This window comes from Epinephelus fuscoguttatus, linkage group LG10 (genome assembly GCF_011397635.1).
Source record: "Epinephelus fuscoguttatus linkage group LG10, E.fuscoguttatus.final_Chr_v1".
NCBI lineage: Eukaryota > Metazoa > Chordata > Actinopteri > Perciformes > Serranidae > Epinephelus > Epinephelus fuscoguttatus.
In genome coordinates, this window is record NC_064761.1 from 43,581,632 (window position 1) to 43,604,268 (window position 22,637).

The 22,637-nt window shown below is 43.7% G+C and overlaps 1 protein-coding gene across 1 annotated transcript in view; it reads right to left on the reverse strand.

Moving 5' to 3' along the window:
• The window catches only part of si:ch211-129c21.1 (uncharacterized protein LOC563087 homolog), a 33,038-nt gene that overhangs the window by 4,648 nt on the left and 5,753 nt on the right, over nucleotides 1–22,637 (reverse strand). Inside the window, exons 2-13 of the mRNA XM_049588250.1 lie at nucleotides 15,586–16,094; nucleotides 15,179–15,321; nucleotides 10,917–10,979; nucleotides 10,432–10,530; nucleotides 6,415–6,517; nucleotides 5,980–6,090; nucleotides 5,629–5,780; nucleotides 3,832–4,004; nucleotides 3,518–3,674; nucleotides 3,194–3,416; nucleotides 1,838–1,953; nucleotides 1,351–1,570 (exon numbers count right to left, since the gene is read on the reverse strand). Coding sequence (XP_049444207.1) covers nucleotides 1,351–1,570; nucleotides 1,838–1,953; nucleotides 3,194–3,416; nucleotides 3,518–3,674; nucleotides 3,832–4,004; nucleotides 5,629–5,780; nucleotides 5,980–6,090; nucleotides 6,415–6,517; nucleotides 10,432–10,530; nucleotides 10,917–10,979; nucleotides 15,179–15,321; nucleotides 15,586–15,694 — 1,669 coding nt within the window. The 5' untranslated portion in view covers nucleotides 15,695–16,094. The remainder of the gene's footprint in view (nucleotides 1–1,350; nucleotides 1,571–1,837; nucleotides 1,954–3,193; nucleotides 3,417–3,517; nucleotides 3,675–3,831; nucleotides 4,005–5,628; nucleotides 5,781–5,979; nucleotides 6,091–6,414; nucleotides 6,518–10,431; nucleotides 10,531–10,916; nucleotides 10,980–15,178; nucleotides 15,322–15,585; nucleotides 16,095–22,637) is intronic.

Consider the following 22,637-nt stretch of genomic DNA (forward strand, 5'->3'; position numbering starts at 1 on the left):
CGCAATAGGGGGTAGCAGAGTCACTGTTACATTCCGGCTAACTAGCACTGCCGTAGCTAGCTAGTATTGCTATTTCATTAGAGTGCAGGGCACTAGAACTGTCATATAAATGGGGGTGTGCCCGTACGAGTTCGCAAAGTTTTTCCTCCTCGCCCACCATATTTCATGCCTGCTTCTTCTGTGAATAACAAAAAGTGGTTAATTTCAAGTATGTCACTTGCATTATCACCCCTGCTGGCAACGCATGGTATTACATGCGTTGCTGTGTCACCTATCAAAAAAAAGGACAATACATTTGGAGACGCAAGCACGCATCATAGCGGCCAATGCATCTCAATGCGACCCAATGCGTTCGTGTCTGTGTGCCTTTGCGTTGACTATAAAACGGCCCTAAAAACAGCATAGTGTGTTGAGTTGTATACTTACATTGTCCCAAATATTTTTAACAATGTTCAAACCCAGAGAAATCTGTTATTTTAATTAAAGACACAGTCCGTGTCATTTGGTCACCTCTGCCTGTCGGTGGCGTCATATTGTGCATGCGTCAGGGTAGTGGTTTTCTGTAAGATGCTGTCATAAACTGACTTTTTAGGGCACGTTTTTCAATACACATTTTAGATTTTTGTCATTTTGAACTATGTGTTTTATCAAGACAAATGATTGAACGTTAGCTGACTCGAGCCCTGCCGTACCAAACAGCTTTGAAGAAACACAGATTTTTAAGGTGAAACTGCCTTGTCACGTGTTTTTACTGTTCTAAATCAGCGGTTCCCGAATGTCTGGATCTTAAGTTATCAGAGAAAAAGGTGAGCACACATTAGCAGGTGCCGGGCTAGCAGCCCTCTGTGAGGACACTAACAGCTTCTGAGAAACACTGATCAGTAGCATGAAACTATTTTATTCAGTGTTTTTACCTGTTTTAATCAGCTGGTCTGTTTGTTTGGGAGAGGAAGAGACCTCTGTGGATAATTCAGCTCCTGGTTAAAACCTCCTGAACAATGAACACTGAAGGAATCCTAACCAGGAGAGAATGACTGAAATGCTCCTTTTTTGTTTTGGGTTTTTTTTTGCTTCAGAGACCTCGAGCTGCAGAATAACGTTTGTTTAAGATCGTGGTATCATGTAAAAGCCAGTTTTCTCTCATATCTAGGTTTCCATCACCAGAAAGTGCTTTGAAATATTCAGACTGCATATTGGCTCAATATTCTTCAATCAAAATATAACTCGAAGTTTTCAAATTAACCATAAAGGTTCAAAAATCGAAGCTAATTCTGTGTCCTAGAAGAGACAGCAGCCATCTCATGACGTCACGTTGACTTTGGTACTGCAAACAATGCACAGTAACTGTACCTGGCTGTGGACATTGTGAGATGTCTCCTTCCTTCAGACTCTGCAATGCAGCATGTGAGGAGGACGATAAGCTGCGGACTGAGGAGCACTTCTCGGTGGTGAAGTCCCAGGCACAGTAAGGATCTCTGGCCAGGACACAGTCCACACAGAGGTCATAGCGGCTGCAGTTACTGACCGGCATCTGGACGGCACCAAACTCTGAGCCTGCATACAGTTGGCCCTGTGTTTGCACACACACACACACACACACATTAATAATAAACCAAAAGCATCTCATCTTTATTACTCCTGTAGCCGCTCTCCTGCCTGTCAGCAGCAATATAGTGACAACATATTTAAATTGAGACATAAATTCAGACTGAAGCTCACTGTACAATATTTGCCAAATGACACACCAGTAAATGTCTATAACCTATAATGATGATGATGATGATGATGATGAGCTAACAGACCACACTGCCACTGTGTTGACCCTGCTGAGAGTTACCTTGCTGGATGAGAGGCGCAGGATGCTAATAGGCACGGGGTTTTCATACAGTTGAATTTCCTCAATGATGAACATCTCTCCATCGTAGTTGACGGCCTTCTGAACGTAACCGTTTTCTATCAGGAGACAAAAAAGGATCATCTAATACCCATATAACAAGCTCACCACACAAACACATGCATTAACCAAGATCCTGGCTTTGATTTACCTCTTCACATCTAATGTGTGCATCTTCAAAGGTGCTGATTAAACAATGTTGTAGTGGTTTTAAAGGCTTACCATTATTTTCTCAGTCAGGTTCTCACTGTGATCTACCTGAAAACACTATTTTCTGTCCAACTCTGAACACGTCTGTGTGTTTTTTCAACATGTATTTTGTGTTTTTGTTCCTGCTTTCCTCGCTGGTTTGTAGTGGGCGGGGCTCAGTTGGAAAAAGGGTGATGTCACGAACATCTCTGCACCAATCAGAGTTTAGTAAAGTTAGAGTAAAACAAACAATCTGACAGTTACGGGGTTGTTTGCTTATGTTGCCAGGACTGTCAGTCAAAGTGGAACAAACTGCACAGTGCAAATGAAACAGATTAGCTGAATGCTTGAGTGTTAAATAGTGTTAATAAATAATAAAACTTAGTATGTTTTATTCAAACAGTTTTTTTACTTCAACTGTAAATTATACATTATTTAGAAATACGAATAAGATTTAAAACCAAGTTTAATTTTAATGTAAGCTAATTATCTGTTTGAAAGACGATCTCAGATCTTTTACTTCAGTAAAGCAAGCAATACTACAAAGTAGAGATACTCTGCTACAAGTACAAGTTCTGCACTTGAAATGTTACTCAAGTAAAAGAACAAAAGTATTCGCATCACAAGCAACTTTAAGTACCAAAAGTAAAAGTTCATTGAAGTTCATCAAGCAGAATCAGAATAATATATACTAGTCCATACCCATTGGTAGCTGTGTCCCCTTCTACCTATGCCAGTCCTCAATGCCTATGTGCAGTTTCACATAGATTGACCACGTCAGTGAGTAGAAAAACGTGGGACAGACAGAATGACTGACTGACAGAATGACACACTGACAGTTTCCATGATTATGTACAGCATACCATACCATGACTTAGTCATACCAAACATTAGAAAACAACACCAACATTGGTCCACAGGGGGAGCCACAGCGATCGGTGGCATTTTAGCCATTTTGAAGCATTTTTCTGTTGTTATAGCGCCACCCAGTTGCCAATTAGAGTTAAATTTCTCCAGTCACCTTGAGGCGTCCTGTTCTACATACAGTACTTAAGTTTCATTCAACCACTGGTTGTGTTTTATCTTTTTAACAGACAGGCCATAGTTTACCAGTGCCAATGAACATGACGGCATGTGTCTTTCCATCCAGCGCCAACACACTGTCCACGACAATCCGAGTCAGCAAAGCTCCCTTCTTGACCAGCAGCGGCCCTCCTGTCTGCGGGCGCACAGCCTCATCCATGAGGGGACGGTCCCTGATGAACTGGAGGGTTTTGTCAGGAAGGTCCAGCGAGCGATTCATTCCCATTTTACGTGCCACATTATTGATGCACTGAAATACAAAACTTCAATTCAGTACTGTGGATTTTTTAAAATATCGTATTGTATAATATCCAGAGTCGCTTCTGGCTGTAACAAAGTCTTCAGACTCACCGCTCCTGGTCTGGGTACAGGCACGTCTCCAGTGTACATCACCCACTTGACGTGAGATGTCTCCACGGCGACAGGTGTCTTAAACTTGCCCTCATTGAAAATATCTCGAATGGAGGACACAGTGTACGCACATACTGCCGACACCTGGGACAAGCTCCTGGAAATCAAACACACTCAGTCATGCAAAGTACCAATGTTTGTTTTATTTGTGCAAAATATTTGTGTGAATATAGACACCTTTTTCATTCTTCTACACTGTCTGCTCAGCTTACTTCCTACCTTGTCAACACCCAGGATTTATTGTAAGCACTTACGACTGCGGAGTAAAGACAGCGTAGAAGACACTCTTCCTCCAGTCATCGTCTTTCAGCAGGAAGACATCCTGGACAATGGGGGGCAGGCTGGGTTCAGGGAGGGAACAATCCAGACGAGCTTTCAGGAACGACGTCCATTTCCTCTGCAGCGTCCGCTGGCCGCCCATATCCCCCTAAACACAGAGACAGGGCGCTCTGTCATGTGCAATTGTGCGGATAGTCCTCTCAACAGCAACAAGCAGACCAGCGTCAGACAGGGAGTGTGAGGCCAAACACAAGTCTGATCTGCACATCCTCAAACACAAAACCTACTCTGGCTTAAAGCTCCAGTGTGTCGGATTTAAGGGAATATATATGTAATATAATATAAAACGTATGTTTTTTTTAGTGTATAAAGAATCAACGGAAAATAAGAATCTCCCTCTTTTTTAAATAGCTTGGAATGAGCTATTTATATCTACACAGGGAGCGAGTCCTCATTAATGGAGTAAGCTCAACCACTTACCACTATGTTTCTACGGTAGCCCAGGACGGACATTTGTGTTTTTGCATTGGCCTCCACAGTTTGCAGCCCCTCCATGACGAGCAGTGTCTGAGAGACCCTGATTTTTAAATGTGAAACTTCAGGGTGGGAATCACCAGAGGACCCACAGTACGATATTATTACGACAATTAGGTCACGATACAATATTACTGCGATATGCCGAGTATTGCGATGACATATGTCGTGAAACACTGCGATTTACCACCTTGTTTCCACCTGCAAATTATTTCCCCAAAGGAAACTTTGTTGACATCAGTTCTGCATCATAAAAACTGTTAGCAGATTTAACACCCTTTGCAAGGCCAGATTAAGGGTGTGAGTGACACATTTCACATGCCGGTGAACTGAGTGGCAACACCCATGTTAGAAGAGGTTTTGGTCAGCAATCGCCCATTCTTGTGTTGCGTTTTGCAGGAGGTCTGTGATGTTTGCTCCGATGTTACTTTTGTGTACTGCTCTAGTGTGGAGAACATCAGACTGCAGTCGACACTTCTCTGTGAGAAGTCCGACCTCTGTCAAGTTAAGTGTGTCCAATGTTGGTTAAGTTTTCGGCAGAGCGGGTTTAGTGTTAGTTTGGACGTCACCGGCTAACGCTGTCTCTGGATGTTGGCATGTGAGGTGAGTATTTTATTCTCATATGACACTGCTTGCAAATGGCATGTGTCATATCCAAGTCCTCCTTTGTGTTAAAGAATCCCAGATAAGTACACACATTTGATTTAATCGCCGACGGCACATTTCTGATTTCTTTCTCTGGTGCATCCATCTTAGTTTTCATGAACTTCCTGCCAAATGCCACTGACTGAGACCTCTGCTGACCTCACCATATGAAACAATCATCAGCACCATCCAGTGGACTGACAAAGCTTTTGATTTTATTATTCAAGGACCAAAAGTTGTCCTTAAATGTGTAAAAGTTCAATACTTGGTGTCTGTGTATCAATACAATATCACCGCGCAAAATACTGTGCTACTATGCTGTGTCGATTTTTCCCTCACCCCTTGTCAAACTGCTTTTTCTGTCTTTTCATTGGTTTAAATCACGAGCTACATTTGTTGTGGAGAGGAACAGACCTGCGTGGATAATTCAGCTCCTGGTAATAACTGTTAATACTGAAGAAATTCTGACAGGGAGAAGTTTCAGCTGGTTGTAATCTGCATTTCTCACCACTAGATGCCACTAAATCCCCTTAATCCTACACATTGGTCCATTAACGTCTGACACTGAGACTCTATTCTTTACTTATTTATACCTTGCAGACACGGGCCACTCGCGACACTGCAACTTTGCTGTAGAAGTCGTACTCCATGGCATTCTCACTGAAGAACATGTACACCTTGTCATCGTCACCATCAGGACTATTAACGCTCTCAGCCACATAGTCCATGTAGATAAAGTTTGGCTCTGAAAACACAAGAAGTGAAATGAGCGCTTTGGCCAGGTGCAAAAATTTCAAACCACTGCCTCAGTTACATTAAAGGATATCTAAAAATACTGCAGCATGCAGAGGCAGCTTGGCTGCTGCTGGAGTCGATTCCCTTTAAACTATGCACACCATTATATAAAACTTTAAATGGCCGGTTTTTGCAGAGGAGGAACTCACCGCTGAGCCAGGAGCTCTTAAACTCAGTGCGGAGAGCCAAGTCTGAGCTGCGCAGAACCACCGGCTCAGAGCCCAAGAAGTTGATGGATGTAGCAGAATACAGGTCATTTCCTGTTGGACAGGAACAAGAGATGAGGAAAAATTCCTGGAAATACATTATTCATATTAAGTTGGAACAATCTCTCGTTTATATGGCTACTAATGGACTCAACTGACCGGCCTGTTTTCTGACTAAGTAGTACAAATGTTGAGTGAACAGGTCGCAATAACAAAGATATTGTGTGGCACTTGTGATGCACTGTGTGCTCAGATCTTGTGGCTTGTGAGATTTGTGCACAGTTATTATCACTGATCTTTTCTGTTGGTGCACTTTGAACATTCAGCAGTATTCGGCGCTTTGTTCCCGTTGGCAGCAAACCTGACTCAGACACTCACCCACCATGAGGGAGGAGTATCTCTGGAAGGGATCAAAAGGACACTTCCCCTTTCCCTCCTCCTGCTGCTTTCCCTTCAGCCTCAGCTGTCCATTAACAAACGTCTGTCGGAAACAAAGGAAAGAAAACTTTTTACGAGAGGGAGAAGAATGAAAAACACTTTGAACTGTGATTTTATTCAGGCGCAGCTCCCGGACACATGACTGGAATTAAAGGACTTAGCCAGTGATTTGTATGTTTAGCCTTTTGACTACAATGTGCGTATATTTACATTATTACTCACCACTTTCCAAAGTAAATAAAAGATAACACAAGTATCAAGATTGATCTCCAACCTGCTACTGATTCATATTACATACTGCAGACACTAAACTGAGATGGATTATCCTTTGGCTGCTTTCATTTATTTATTTATCTTTTATAAACGTTAGCTCTTTGTGTCATGGGTCTGCACGTAGAAACCATTTCATTCTCCTTGGTGAGGCATTCAGGAGGCTCAGTCCTCTGAGATTTGAGTTCTTTGCCAAAATACACTGCAGTCATGAGCTAATGGATGCTGCAGAACAATCAACCCTAACAAAGACAATAAATACACTAACACAAACATTATGGAGGGGAAGACTTTGTATTTTTCTGAAGCATTAGAAGAAAGAAATCTAATATGAGCTCTTGCTGAGAAAATGTGTTGACTTTGTCTCACAAAAGAGACGATGTCAGTTTTTTTAATCTAAATCAATCTGAGCTCTCAGAATGAAAACAAAGTGGCCTTTAAAGGAACTGCATTTTAAGACCTTTGTCTATTAACTGCAACATTCAACCACAACTGTTGCTGCTTGGTTTAAAGAATGTGTCAGGTGATGTTTTTCCAACTGTAAACGAAAGCTATAAAAAGAACTAAACCAACAATTAAAGTATTGTGTGTCAAAAGCCTGATGAAGCTTTTTCATGTGTGACACAGACCTCCATTGTTGCCCCCCAAAATATTATAAACACATCAGTGTTGCACTTTCTGACAGGTTCCTTTGATGCGATGAACATGGACACCGTGGTGTGTTTTGAGTCAACGCCACACACCCCGACCTGCTGCTGTGAAAACTCACTCGAGCACCAATTACACACCGATCAGCCAAACATTCAAACCACTGACAGGTGAAGTGAATAACACTGATCATTTTGTCACAGTGCATTGTTCTGCTGGGAAACCTTTGGTCATGGCATTCATGTGGATGCCACCTGACGCGCTCCATCCACCCAAACACCACTGTGGACTAAAAAAACCCTTCACGGCAAGAGTACTCCGTGATGGCAGTGGCCCCCCAGCAGGAAAATGAGCCACACCACAAACACTGCTCAGGAATGGCCTGAGGAACGTGACAAAAAGCTCAAGGTGTCGACATGGCCTCCAAATCTCCCATACCCCAATCTGACTGAGCATCTTGGGAAGTGCTGGTGCCCCACCTCACAACTGACAGGTCTCAAATGATCCGAAGCCAGACACCACAGGACACCATCCAGAGGCCATGTGTCCATGCCTTCACATGTCAGAGACCAGTCTGATCCGGGGGGGGGGCCCCACCATGGATTAGGGGTACCTCTGAGGTACCAGCACATCCCATAGATGTTCGATCAGAGTTGGATCTGGGGAATTTGGAGGCCAGGTCGGTGACCTGAGCTCTTTGTCACATTCCTGAGAAGTTTCTGCACTGAGGCATGGTGCATGATCCTGCTGGGGGGCCTCTGCCATCAGGGAGAGCTGTTACCGGTTTTAGAACCTTGCAGAGAAAAGTTGCAGCGGTTTGAGTGATGGCGTCACCTGCAACTGGTTTTAAAATGTAAGGCTGGTTGTCTGTTTCAACAGCCAGTCAGCTTGTAGTGAAGTCTGGTCAAGTCAAAATGACCGCGGACAGTGTGCTCGCTTGCTGCGGCAGGTGCTCCGTCCTTTCCATCCTCACGGTGTGCCGGTGTTGTACGGTGGGTCGCTGCTCCTGCTCGCTGTATACGAACCTTTTTGTTTACCCAAAAACTGCCCTGAAAACACTGTCACCAAACCCACCAGACTCCATTTAAATAAACAGTCATTGTAGTAAAATCCAGGGTGAGAATCAGAGGGGTGTAAGTGAGCTGCTAGGTGAAGATTAGTTATATTATGAAACTAGTCCATAGCCATTGGCAGCTTTGTCACCTTCTACCTATGCCAGTCCTCAATGCCTATGTGCAGTTTCACATAGATTGACCACGTCAGTGAGTAGAAAAACGTGGGACAGACAGAATGACTGACTGACAGAATGACACACTGACAGTTTCCGTGATTATGTACAGCATACCATACCATGACTTAGTCATACCAAACATTAGAAACAACACCAACATTGGTCCACAGGGGGAGCCACAGCGATCGGTCGCATTTTAGCCATTTTGAAGCATTTTTCTGTTGTTATAGCGCCACCCAGTTGCCAATTAGAGTTACATTTCTCCAGTCACCTTGAGGCGTCCTGTTCTACATATCTACCAAGTTTAGTAAAAATCCATATGGCGGTTAGGCCTAGATAAGAAATGAGCTCTCTAGCGCCCCCATTTTGTTTGATGGGGTCAATAATGGAGGGGTCCCCTCAGATTATGTGTGCTCATATGCCTACAAAGTTGCGTGGTGATGGGTGAAACCCTTGAGATGTTCTACACCTTTATGTGATGAGCCACGCCCTCCGCAATATTCATTGCCTTATAGAAGCTCAGTTTTAGGAAGTTTTCCAACTTTTGCCAAGAGGGAACTTTAGATATTACTCCCTAGATTATGTTCACCCAGTTTCATGCAGATCGCTCAAACTTCCTAGGAAGAGATCCATTTGAAGTGTTTTTCAAAAAATTCAAAATGGCGGAAAATCTATATAAGCGGAAGTTATGGGTTCTTGAGGCAAATGTGTTCCTCATGAGGAGAGGCATCTCTGTGCAAAGTTTCATGTCTCTACCACATACGGGGCATGAGATATGCCCATTCAAAGTTTGACATTTCAATGGGTTGCTATAGCGCCCCCCTTTGGCCAACTGATGTAATATTGCTTCATTGGCATCCTCCCATGACCCTCTACCACTGTGCCAAATTTCACATGGATTGACCAAGTCAGTGAGGAGAAAAACATGGAACACACACACACACAGTTTGTCATTATATAGTGAGATGAAACTTATCGCTGAGCTCTTTCTGCTGCTAAGAGGTTGTGAAGTCTTATCCAAACCCAGGAATTATTTATCAAAAACTAAAGGCTAAACACTGAGCACACTGAGCTATTTAGAGCCAAAAAGTGTGCGATTGCACTTACTTTATTTTCAATAAATGTTAAAATATTGGTCATTAAGTATGTTGTCCTGCACACGTTTATGATGTTTTAATATTAAAGAGTGTGGTGATTTTTTGTTTTTGCGGTCCTGTCGGTCAAATGTCACTTACACTCTGGTTCTCAGGGCTGAAAGACACTTAATTTAAAGTCAATAGAAGCATTATAAAACTTACAAAACCCGCCTTGGTTCATCTTTCCACTGCTCCAGCAATCACCATCTCTAGATTGTTTGAAATTAACTCTTAATTCACCCAGTTAGATGTGAAATATGATGCCTCTATACATGCTTAAATCACTGTTAAGTTAAATGGAGTCTGGTGGGTTTGGCTGTGGCGATTTTGTGGCTGTTTCTGGTGAATCAAAAAGGTTGATACTCTTCAACATGAAGGTCTATCTCTGTAGGGATCCTTTCCATAATGCTGTCAGACACTTGTAACAACAAACTGAGGCTGCCAGTGACAATAACGAGCACTTTTAGTGGATGTAAATTGACGGTGAGAACATGTGCCGAGTGGTTTCACAGCAGCAGCCCTCTGTGCTGAACACTGGACCAATTTCAGAAATTGTTGGTCCATCAGTCCGTCCTTTTGAAACCACCACCTCAGCTGATAAACAGAGGTCCTACCTACAAAAACAACTTACAAAATCCTCCAAACTGACTCCACAGTCTTCAGTTTACTCACCATGTAATCACAGGCGGGGCTAAAGGCATTGGTGCCACAGACATACATTGTAGTCTCGTTCATTTTGTGCAGGGTCCGAATGTAGTTACGGCATTCCACCTGCAACAAGATCCAGCAGAGAGAATGCCAAGGTCAGAGCTTTTGTTAGTTCAGCCGCAAAAACACAAACATGCCACATACATATACTGACAGCACTGGCTGCCTGAGGTTGAGCTGGTGACCAAAAAGGTCAAGGCTGTGTACGTGCATTTTCCACTCCCTCCTTTATTTGGACATTCAGTACAAAGCTGTAAGCAAAGCACTTCAAAGAGAATTCTAAAAAGGAAAAAGACTCCCACATAAATGATTTACAAATGCACAGAGATAAACTGCACTGGGGAGTAAACTGCTTTCAATCATCAACAGTCATCCTTTCAGGCTGTATTCTTAGCCTAGAAGTAAAACTTAGCGTATGCAAGCTCTGTTTCGAAATACATTACACAAACCTCGGCATGTTTTCCTTTGTACTTGCACTCCCTCTGCTTTTCCTCGGTAACTCGCCAATACACCTGCATCAACAGAGGGAAAGTGTCTTGTCAAAGCATGCAGGAACAGTGTCGCAACCCGCAGCACGACAGTGGAGCCTCAGCTCGTTTACCCTCACACACGCATCACTGTTTATCTAACGTCAAGACCAGTCAGTTCACTCTAGAAGGGTGTAGCTACCTGCTGGCTGGGACACCAGTCCCTCTTCAGTTGTGACTGTTAGCTGTAACTGCAACTAAGAATCAACAGGCTACTGTCTGTAGAGTTCAACAAGACCATTATTCATTCAAGTTCCTTATGCAAATTTGCACGAGACAAACAGACAACAGTGTTGACCTGGCTGCTGGTGTGAGAACAGGTCATTACACAATCTGATGTGAATCTGTGAGCATGTTCTCAGCCTCAAAATAGTGAGACAGATGTACAAAGAGTACACTTACTGGAGGAATGAAGTGATTATGAAATGTTACTGAAATGCTCTTGCAGCCAAGATGTGTCTGAGATGTCAGTGTTGCACAATTTATTTTCTAACTTTATTCTAGTTTGTGCTTTTTTTTTCTTGTGTACTGGGTACGCTCACTTTGTCAGTCTCCAAAAATCCTTCATAGCAGACACTCTGAGGTAAAATGTTACAGGTATACTGTGTAGGATTGTCGTGAAGTGTTCGTAAACATGCTCAAAGTGAAAGTAAAAGCCAAATCCAAATTCACTCTCGTTTGGCATTTCGCCTCCCTGTGCGTTTTGTTTTTGGCACTGTGTCTCTTGGATGCCTGGCACCTTTTTATAAAGCCTGGACCTCACCTGAGCGCTGTGGGTGTGAGCGCCCAAATGTCCCGAGCACAGAAAAAGAGAAAAAAAAAATAATACATGCAGAAGACGGAGCCTCTGCAGATAAATACACCGCCACACACTTCTAGAGGGTTGTAAGGGAAGATTGTACGGGTCTATACGTTTGTTTTTTAGGGAAATCCTGCAGAGCATACCTTTAAAAGGAATACTTCACTCCCCAAATGACCATTTGTATATCAATTACTCACCTTGTGTTCCGCTGAATTCATGACAAAATCTTTGTTTTTCTCACATGCCTCTGCCGTGAACGAAGAATCCAAAAACAAAGAAAATTCTTGATACATTGACAAAAACAGCGACCGCATTTAACAGCTGCAAAACTATATCAAAACGTGCAGTGTAATCATTTATGCAGTCAAATGCGCAGAACTTCCCATGAAGACAGCCCTCTCTGACAGGGAACGGGACTAAATGTGGAACATATCAATGCTCTCTTCACTGCCAGATTGCGAAAAACAGTGATTTTACCTCGCTGATCACAGGAGCTGTTGATCTACCACTGCCTTGATCATTTAGTTTGTTAGTGTTATTTTGTGACTTTGTTAGTTCAGTAGTTCATTCAGCGGAAATCATTTACCTCACGCCCCCCTCCCAGTCTCCACAGGTGTGCCCCAGGGCTCTGTCCTGGGGCCCCTGTTATTCATCATCTACTTACTCCCCCTTGGTCACATTTTCCGTAAAAACCACATTAATTTCCATTGCTATGCGGATGACACCCAGCTCTACATCTCCTCCAAACCTGATTCCACCCTCCCTCCCTCATTCCTTACTGATTGCCTTCATGAAATAAAGTCCTGGTTCACATGGAATTTTCTCAAACTAAACAGTGATAAAACAGAAATGTTACAAATCAGCACTAAACCCACTCTAGCCAAAGCCCACAGTTTCACCATATCGATTGACAATTCTTCCATCCTCCCCTCCCCTCAGGTAAAGGGTCTGGGTGTCATCATCGACAGCACGCTTTCCTTCTCATCCCACATTAACAACATAACCCGGTCAGCCTGCTTTCATCTCCGTAACATCAACCGCCTGCGCCCCTCCCTCACACCTCACACCGCTGCCATACTGGTTCACAGTCTTGTCACTTCCCGGCTTGACTACTGCAACTCCCTCCTGTTTGGTCTCCCCCAGAAAATCCTCCATAAACTGCAGATGGTTCACAATTATCACTAGGACCCCACCCACCCATCATATCACACCCATCTTACAGCAGCTCAATGTCAATGTCAATGTCAAGTTTATTTATATAGCACATTTAAAAGCCTAAGGCCAACCGAAGTGCTTTACAAGATGAAATCATCAGCATCAATAAACAATACAAGCAGAAACAGTACAAAGCAGAGAGGTAGAAGAAAACAAAACAAAACAAGACACAACAACAGGTGACTCAACTCAGCCAAAAGCCAGGGGAAACAGGTGGGTTTTAAGACGTGTTTTAAAAATAGAGAGGCTAGTCGCAGACCGCACAGACAGAGGCAAAGCGTTCCGCAGCGTGGGAGCCGCCACTGCAAAGGCTCGATCTCCTCTAGATTTTAAGAGGGATCGAGGAACGTCCAGAACGAACTGGTCAGCTGATCTCAGGGCTCTGGAGGGTCGATGCACCTTGATAAGGTCGGATAAATATTCAGGGGCCAGTCCATACAGAGACTTAAACACAAATAAAAGAATCTTAAAATCAATCCTGTATCTAACCGGAAGCCAGTGAAGTGAAGAGAGCACTGGTGTTATGTGCTCATATTTCTTTGTCCCGGTAAGGAGACTGCTGCATTCTGCACAAGCTGTAGACGGTTAAGCTCTGATTGGCCGATGCCGACGTACAGGGAATTACAATAATCTAAGCGCGATGAAATGAACGCATGGATAACCTTTTCTAGATCAGCCCTTCTTAGATAAGGTTTGACTTTGGCTAGGAGCCAAAGCTGAAAAAGCTAGTCTTAACCACAGAACTGACCTGCTTGTCCAATTTAAACGCCCCATCAATAATCACACCTAGGTTTCTGGCCTGGGAACCTATATAGGGTGCTAGTGGGCCAAGGGACCTGGACAAGGTCAGGACGACCAAACAGGACAATCTCCGTTTTGTTTTCATTTAATTTGAAGAAATTTAGGTCCATCCAAGTTTTTAATGTCCCTCATGCAATTAAACACAGCATGGAGGGATTCCTTGGAGGGGACCTTTAATGGCAAGTACACCTGCACATCATCAGCAAAACAATGAAAAGGAATACCATGCTTCCTAAATATCGACCCCAGGGGTAGCATATATAGGGAGAACAGTAGAGGGCCTAGAACTGACCCCTGGGGGACCCCGCAGGTCAGAGGGGCAACACAGGAGGAAAACTGCCCCAACTGCACACAGAAGGATCTATCAGCAAGATTTAAACCACTCCAGAGCGGAGCCTTTAATGCCCACACAGTGCTCGAGTGCTCCATTGGCTCCCCATCACCTACCGCATCCACTATAAGATTATACTTCTGAGCTACAAGGCCATCCACAGCCTCGCCCCTCTGTACGTCTCTGACCTCCTTCCTATCACCATACCTGCTCGCACCCTCAGATCCTCCTCTTCTATTCACCTCACTGTCTCCTCTGTTCGCCTCACTACCACGGTGAGCAGAGCATTCAGCCACTCTGCTCCCCAACTCTGGAATTCACTCCCCCTGACCTCCGAAATACTGATTTACTTTGAGGAGAGCAAAGACAAGTTTCACTTTTAGGGTTGCCGGTTTGGGAAGTACCAAGCATATAACTGGATAAATGAGACTTGGATTTTACTGCACAAGTTGTGTGACAGTTTTGCTGTTGTGGAAAGGCAGATGACTGTGGCTTTAATTCATCAAGACTTTTCCCAGTTTTTGGATTTGCATGCAAACAACAGTTTTCTTCACAAATTCAGCGTAGCATGGGGCGAGTAACTGCTGCAGCAGTGGTCATTTGGGGGGTGAAGTTTGTCTTTAAGCTGAACCGCTCATAACGTACAGCCACACCAACACCACCTGTGATGCGTGGCCAGCAACAGACATGAGTTCCTTTTATGTGGTTGCAGACTATAAAGTTTTAATCCATGATAAAAAAAAAAGACAAGTCCGGCCTTGAGTCTCTTCCTGATTATTTGATGAAATGCCTTCAGCCACTTTGATGAAATATCATAAATCTTCAATAAATCTTTTTTATTTTTAATCTGCAATAATTAAGTTAATTAATAACTATATTATCAAGGCAAAGACAGTTTGCATGTTGATCTGTAGCTGATCTGCAGGCACGTGTGTGTTTATCAGTTGTTTTACAGCTGATCAGGACAAAGTGCCAGACCTGCTGACTCTGTAAACAGATCTGTTTTTTTTCATGAATCTCTTCACATGTTCTTACCACATCCTTCCTGACAGAGACGTTGTTGATGTCCAGAGCGTAAATGGCCTCTCTGGCTCCCAGCAGCAGCACGCCCAGGTCATCTCTCATTAGCATAGTGGAGTAGTTGAAGATCCCCTCTTCTCTGAACAACTTCAGCTCGTCTAACAAAGGAGAGAATCTGCATTACTTTCTACATTTCAGCTGCTGTGACTCGGTGCAGTTGGGAAAATGCTCCCACAGCAAAAACAAAATGCAAATTCAGTGAAATTCAATAAGCATGTCCCAGCCAGCACAAAAACTAAGAAGTTAAAGTTGCACTGCTTGTTCACATATCATAGTGAAACTATTCAAATGCATCCTTGAGCTGATACAATGACTCCCAGAAACACAGATTATGCCTTGATGACACTGAGAATTTGACTCACTCTGGTAGGGGACGGTCATTCGGGGAACACAGTAGTGATTGCTGAGCGCACTAAATGAAACATGGAGCATCAATCCACAGACGATGCTCAGGGCTGAGAGAAGAGACATGGCTCAGAGTCCAGGTTTGTCTTAGTGTGGAAGAGCTGCACAGTCCAGCTCTGCCACCAAAGCACCCGATCAGAGACAGAGCATGGTCCACGGTCTCAGTCCAGATGTCGCTGTTGTTACACTGTGGTGACGTCACTGTCCTGGACATGTGCCGCCCTGGCACAAGTCATCCTCTGAAGGCAGTTCATAAGTATGTTTAACCAGGCCTGTGGGGTGCAGCTCAGCCTGCTTCGGTTCAGTTTGAAGTCGGCATCCAGCGTGGTGAGTATCTATGTCGGTGTTAGCCTCCAGTGCAGTGCTAATGAGCGACTGGTGTCTTCTCTGGAAGGAGGAGCAGAAGCCATGCTGCCCAGCTACTGGTGAGGGATGCTGGAGGCGATCATCTTAACGGTGCCCACCTCTAAGAGAGACATAAAAACATCTATGCATTAAATTATTAACGAAGATCCATCACATGAAAAGACTTAATGCTAAAACTGGAAATAATTTTAGGCTTTTCATCTTAATAAATCCTCATTTTCTGTTGCATACTTTATCATTCAGGAGTGATTATTATTAAGAGCTACATCAAGATTTCTTATCCTCTCTCTTCCATAATTGCAAAGTGACTGTGATGGCGTCTGCCAACAGTTATTTACCTTATATCATAAGATGAAAGTGAGCGAGAATGAAAGAAAGACAGACATCAGATGATCATTCAGATCTTTAACCTCAACTGTGACCGTAAGAAAATCCTGCCTCTTAAAGGAGCACTCCTGCAATTCAGCATCGTACTTTCATGAAAGGAACACCTCACCCACAAAATGATAATCTGTATATCAATGACACCCTCTGTGTTACACTGAATTAATGAAGAGACTTTGGTTTGTCTTGCATGGCTCAAGGGTGAACGAAGAATCCAAAAAATTGAGAAAATTCTTGCTGAATTTGAGTAAACATCTGTTTACAAATTCTAACACAACTTGTGCAATACAATCCAGTCCAGGGGTAGATTACTGAACGGGCCTACAGGGCACAGGCCCAGGGGCCTTAAGTGTCAGGGCCCCCCCATCCTCTACAAAATAGACTCAGAATGACCACAAAGAGATGCAAAGCAACTACAGAGAGACTCAAAACACAGACATCTGGAGGGAGCTCGGAGTAGAGCCGCTGCTCCCTCGCGTTCAGAGGGGTCAGTTGAGGTGGTTCAACATCTGATCAGGATCCTCCTGGGCGCCTCCTGTTAGAGGTGTTATGGGCACGTGCCACTGGTAGGAGGCCCCGGGGCAGACCCAGAACACACTGGAGGGACTGCCCCTTTAAGAGGCAGGATTTTATGGTCACAGTTTTCTGGTAAAAGATCTGAATAATCATGTCTATCTCTCTCTCCTTCTCACTTACCATCAACTAAATTCATACATTTCTTTATAATTATATAAGCTAAATATCTATTTCCAGACACCATCTAATATTGAAAGGATGGAACATCAAATCTTGATGTGGCTCAACGTACTCGTCATCCGTGAATGATCAAATATGCAACAGAGAAAAAAAAGGATTTATTTAGACTCATAAGGCTGAAGTTATTTCCACTCTTGGCATCTTTTCATGTCACAAGAAACAGATTAAAATCAGAACGGTCCAAATCAACCAAGACATCCTGGCTTTCAGTGCAAAAACACTGCATCCTACAATTCCCATAATGCAACTTAAAAGCATGTTTCATCACACTTCTTGCCTGTATCAGAGGATTTCTTCAGAAATGCGTGGTCTAGTTTATGAGGAATATTTGTCAAAGACACATGTGGTTTGCAGAACAGGGACAAATATAACCTGTTGTTACATCAGAGAAGTCGAGCACCACTTACAGTCACAACAATGAGAAGTCATATCTGCGTAAACTTCTCAGAGGAAACCGGTGTCAAGTGAAATGCTGCCATGCTGCCACCAACCCCCACTCTCTCTTCCTCCTCCACTCTGTCTCTTCCTGTCCTCCTCCCCGATAAGAACCTGCTTCCTCTGGGCTCAGCGGGGTTCACGCAGCAGAGGGGATCAGTTCAGGTTTGGGCATGCATGCAGATGACAATAATTCACAGCTTTAGCGCTCCATCCCTACCCTGGGATTCATGCTGAATTGAGACCTACCACTTCTTTGGGCGAGTTTCTTTCTGTTTCGAGTAACTGAGCAGCGCAGGCCTCATCCAAAATTCATCAAGGCACTTTTTCTCAGAATGACACACAAAGCATACTTAAGAGCAGACTCGCAAGGTAAAAACTACACTCTTATCTTTTTGGTGCACACACTGCTCAGAAAGCAGCCGCGCTGCACGTCTGCTTTGCAAGTGTTGTTTAGATTTTCGGCTCGCAGAGAAAAAAAAATACAGCAGATTTCACAGAGATGCATCCTTTGAGACGCACAACACAGAGCCCTCGCCTGTTGACAGAAAATGACAGCATCCAAATTTCCTCGAGAGACAGCCAGGCGCTCGCTCCCTTGTGCCTCTGAACAACCTCGGTTTTGAATGTGCGTTTTTGCGACAAACTGCCATGCTCCCACCTTGTTGTTACTTGACACAGCGGGACAAGCCGCTGCATGTATAGGACTGCTCGTCTGTTGTCAGAGCGCCGATGTCTTGCATACTTTCCCCCTCAGGCTGTGAGGGGCAGGGGGCTGCAGGTTGAGCGCTTCAGCTGAATGAAATGACTGCAGGTTGTTTTTCACAGCAGTCTGACAGATACTTCCAAACAGTGCAGACAGGCAGGTATGGCTATAACAATAGAAGAGCACGCAGCAGTTGTCCCTCTCTTCTCTTCCCCTGTTTATCCAGGGTCACACTCACACACTGACATGTGCACGTGTGGCTGGAGTGTGTGTGTTTGTGTTTAGGGGGTGGAGGCGACGAACAGCTGAGGCTTTACACACATTACTACCAGTCAAACAGGAGCCTTTAATTTAATCTGTCAAGTATCTAAATATAAGTGAGGTTTCAATCTTTTCATAGTGTAAGATTTCTCAGGTTAAAAACTCAACTCTGACATATCGTCACCTTACCCTGTAAATGTATCGCAGTGAACAACCTGTTCACATGTTCAGCGGACGCTCAGCAGCATTAACATTCATTTGAAGTCTGCGTCTGGCAACCTGACAAAAAAATAAGCCTAACATTTACTCTGCTTTAGGTCCGTTCAGGTCAACTCCACAGGGAAAATATGTGGCTCTTTATCTGCTACGTGCTCCACGTTCTTCACCAGCTGGTTGCTAACTTTGTCTGTTTGTCAGTTGGAGGTGAACAGGAAGCTCACAGCAGGTCTGTCAGAGCTGTGCTAGCTGAAAACAGCTATGTTAAAGGTCCAGTGTGTAGGCTTTAGGGGATATGTTGGCAGAAGTTGGATATTATATAATGAGTAGGCTTTCATTTGTGTGTGTAATCACTTGAAACTAAGAGACGTGTATTTTCGTTACCTTGGAATAAGCCCTGATGGAGTGGGTCCTCTTCCACAGAGTCCACCATGTGTATTCAGTAGCCCAGAGTGGAGAAACCAAACACTGGCTCTAGAGAGGGTGTTTCATGTTTTTATGTTGGAGACTACAGTAAGTTCTCTGACATGCTAGGGCCCCTTTTTACACTGCCTGTTCAAGGCGGGAAATATCTCGCTGTTGTGTTGCCTCGCCATACTGTAAAAAAAGGTATAAATAAGAGAAGAGGGGGCAGCGGAGCGAGTAACGGCACTGAATCAATGTATGTGTAAAAGGGACAGCCAGCAGGACGGGACCATGAGCAAAACAGGTGTCACATTTTGAGATTTAAAAAGCAGCTGGCAGCAGTTAGCAGCTAACTCAAAGGAGAGGAACAGCAGCCGAAAATGTCTGCAAATTGGGAAACTGGAGCTCATGCCCCCTCGCTGTGTACGATTGTGGAAAGGGGGGGCAGAGTTGTCTCACCTCTAATCCGGGAGTGAAGGAAGTAACAGCAACAAAACAAGGTCTGTGTGAAACGCACACGTATGGCAGATGTGACCATGGACGGAATGAGTGTGATGTTTTCATTACGTATCATGTTGGAGACTTAAAAAGTAGCTGTTAGCAGTTAGCGGCTCAAAGAAGAAGCTATAAATGTACGCAAACTGGGAAAACAGTGACTTACCCTCTGTGCAAAGGACAAGATCTGTCGCCATATTACAGGCATGGTAAATGCCTTTTCCACCGCAGGAACTTTTATCATTTACCCGGGTTTTTGAAAAACCTTGGCGCGTTCCACCAAAATTACCCAGGTAAAAAACCTTCCCTCAACCCCAAACTTCGTAGTAGGGGAGTAGGACTGGGCGGGGCTGTGTGCTGAAGACCACTGATTGGTGGAAAACACACTTGCAGTGTTCCACTCTTCCTGGCATGGGCAGCCGCTGCAAACTTTATTTCATTCACACAAGTTTCACTTCGTTTGTGTTTTAATTAAGGATGGGTACCGAAACCTGGTGCTAAATTAGCCCCGGGGCTAAATTATCAGAGACCATAGTATTGATAAACGCTAAGGGTATCAGTTTCTTTCGATCCTCCACATACACACACATCCACACATAAACACCTCTACGCGACAAACATAACTGATGAACAGCTGAGCGGCCGCAGTGGAAACAAAGTGAAGATAACTTGAAAATGACTCGAGTTGACGGCAGCTACACTCGTACCTGTAAGCGACATTGAACCTTAGCGAGTAAGAAACCAATACTTTAGTTCGACACTTATCTTAAAATTGGGCAGATACTTTAAACTGAGCTGCTGGCTGAGACAAACAGACCCAACTCTCTATCAGCATGTAGCCAGCCAAATACAGGACACACGGCGAATCATCTACGTCACTGGCCTGATTTAAATGAATTTTCCGGAACATTGAGGTGCGGTGGAAATGCAAACCACACAGATTACCAGGAATTCTTTTACCCACGCCTGTCATGCCTCTTTTGCCTTCAGGGCCTGATGTTATCATTGTTTGTTTCTGTGTAAAAATGCAAAGGAGGTGTAGCAGCCGGTCTCTGTGTAAAAAGGGGCTTTGGAGATGAACGGGTGAGGGGAAGGGGATTCAGTCGGTTGCAATCTGGCACTAAACCACACACTGCTCCCTCAAGTGAGAGTCTGCGGGCTGGAAAACCAAAACAGCTCGCTAAAAGAAGCTAAACCTTTGTGTAGAGCTCTCTACAGTTCTGTTATAATTTTCTGTGAGTTGGTCACATGAGCAACACGTTTCACATTACTCACAGTCATTTGATCTGTTGCGGATTATTACAAAGATTAGTAAAGTTTAAAGTTTCCACAGAAGCAATAATAAATAAAGGGCTGGATAAAAGTAATGCCTGGATGGTAAGTTCATGATTCCAGATTTATGTGTCTATGTCCTCCACCTCTGCTGCCTCTTTGTTCTTTTTAATTAACGAGGAAGGACCCTCCCTCGGACTGTTTGACCCCCTCTACCTGCAGGGCTTCACAACATTATTGCCCAAACCATTTGTTACTGACACACTTACTAGCTGCACACTTGATGGCATATTACACAGTGATCTATCAGCCTTTATTAATGACTTAGTTTATTAATGCCAGTAAGTCATTAACAGAGGCCTGTGGAATTTGTCAGGTTGTGTACAACAGCTTCTGACATTATATTTTACACATGAATGATTTATTAACCACTGAAGTTTATGTAACCTCTCATAATAATAAGCCACCATCACATTAGGTGAACTGACGCAAAGAGTGTGTTGTGAAATCAAGTCATGTCTTTTGTTGATGGGGGTCGATGCTGATTCCTGTGCAGCCAACAAAACCTGCAGCGTATATGTTACCCTCTCACGTACATATTATATTAAAGGTTGAGGTATTTACCTAAGCTGCTCGGCGCTTACTTAAAACAAGGAAGAGAGAGCAGATTATCCCGGTTTTAGCTACACTCCACCGGCTCATTGTGTGTTTTGGAATAGATTTTAAGGTTCTTTTACTTGTTTTTAAACCGGCCTTGAAGACTCTCTGTCGCTCTATAATGCTTCACCAGCTTTCAGATCTTCTACTGCTGTTTCTTTTCAATGCACACAATTATACACACAAGAAAATAGGCAGCACTGTTTTTGTCAACTATTCTCCAAATTATGGAATACCTGATAAAAAAAGAGTTCGTCAGATCACAGAACATGTGTTCTTGCACCTAGCCAAATTTAAATGATTAAAGAAATGACAATTAGGTTTCAATATAGGTTCTGTTCATGAAAACACAACACAGGTATTCTTTGCTCTGAGACGCTGAGGGGGCAGCCAAGTGACAGACTCTTGTTAGCAGCTAACTCAGCAGCACACACAGTCTATGGTAGCACAACACACACTCTTCGAAATGAAGAACGAGAGAGCCGCTGCGTGACGATAGCCTCTTGTTTAGCAGCTAACAGCAGCTAACGTTGGCACAGAGACACACACTCGATTCTGGCTGAAAGACCAAGAGGTATATCACCGACAGCTGTTTAGCTTTTGTTTTATAACTGTGGCATTTAAGAGACTGAACAAACTCAGAGAGCCGACGTAGTAAACTTGCCAGGGGGCGAACAAAACGGTACATGTGCTCTGACATAATGCTAGTTTCTATATAGCGGGGGAGGGGTTGTGTTAATGACGCTCCAGTGTGTCATCGAGTCATAATCTTAGGCCCGCCCAAAAAATCCTGGACACAGAAATGGTGAAAAACAGTTTAACTGTCTGACTCCACAGTTTAGTGCCATGCAGTTCACAATCTTTTCAGTTTTCAACATGTAATGTTATAATGTGTTAAGAAAGAAATGACTGATTTTTCTTTACCTGGACTTTAATGTCAGTTTTCTCATTATTATTTTTAATAAGTCTCTCATTTTTGGTCTCTGTTACCTTCACCAAAACATCTTTTATCATCGAGGCCAGCAATCGGCAACCTTTACTATTGAAAGAGCCATT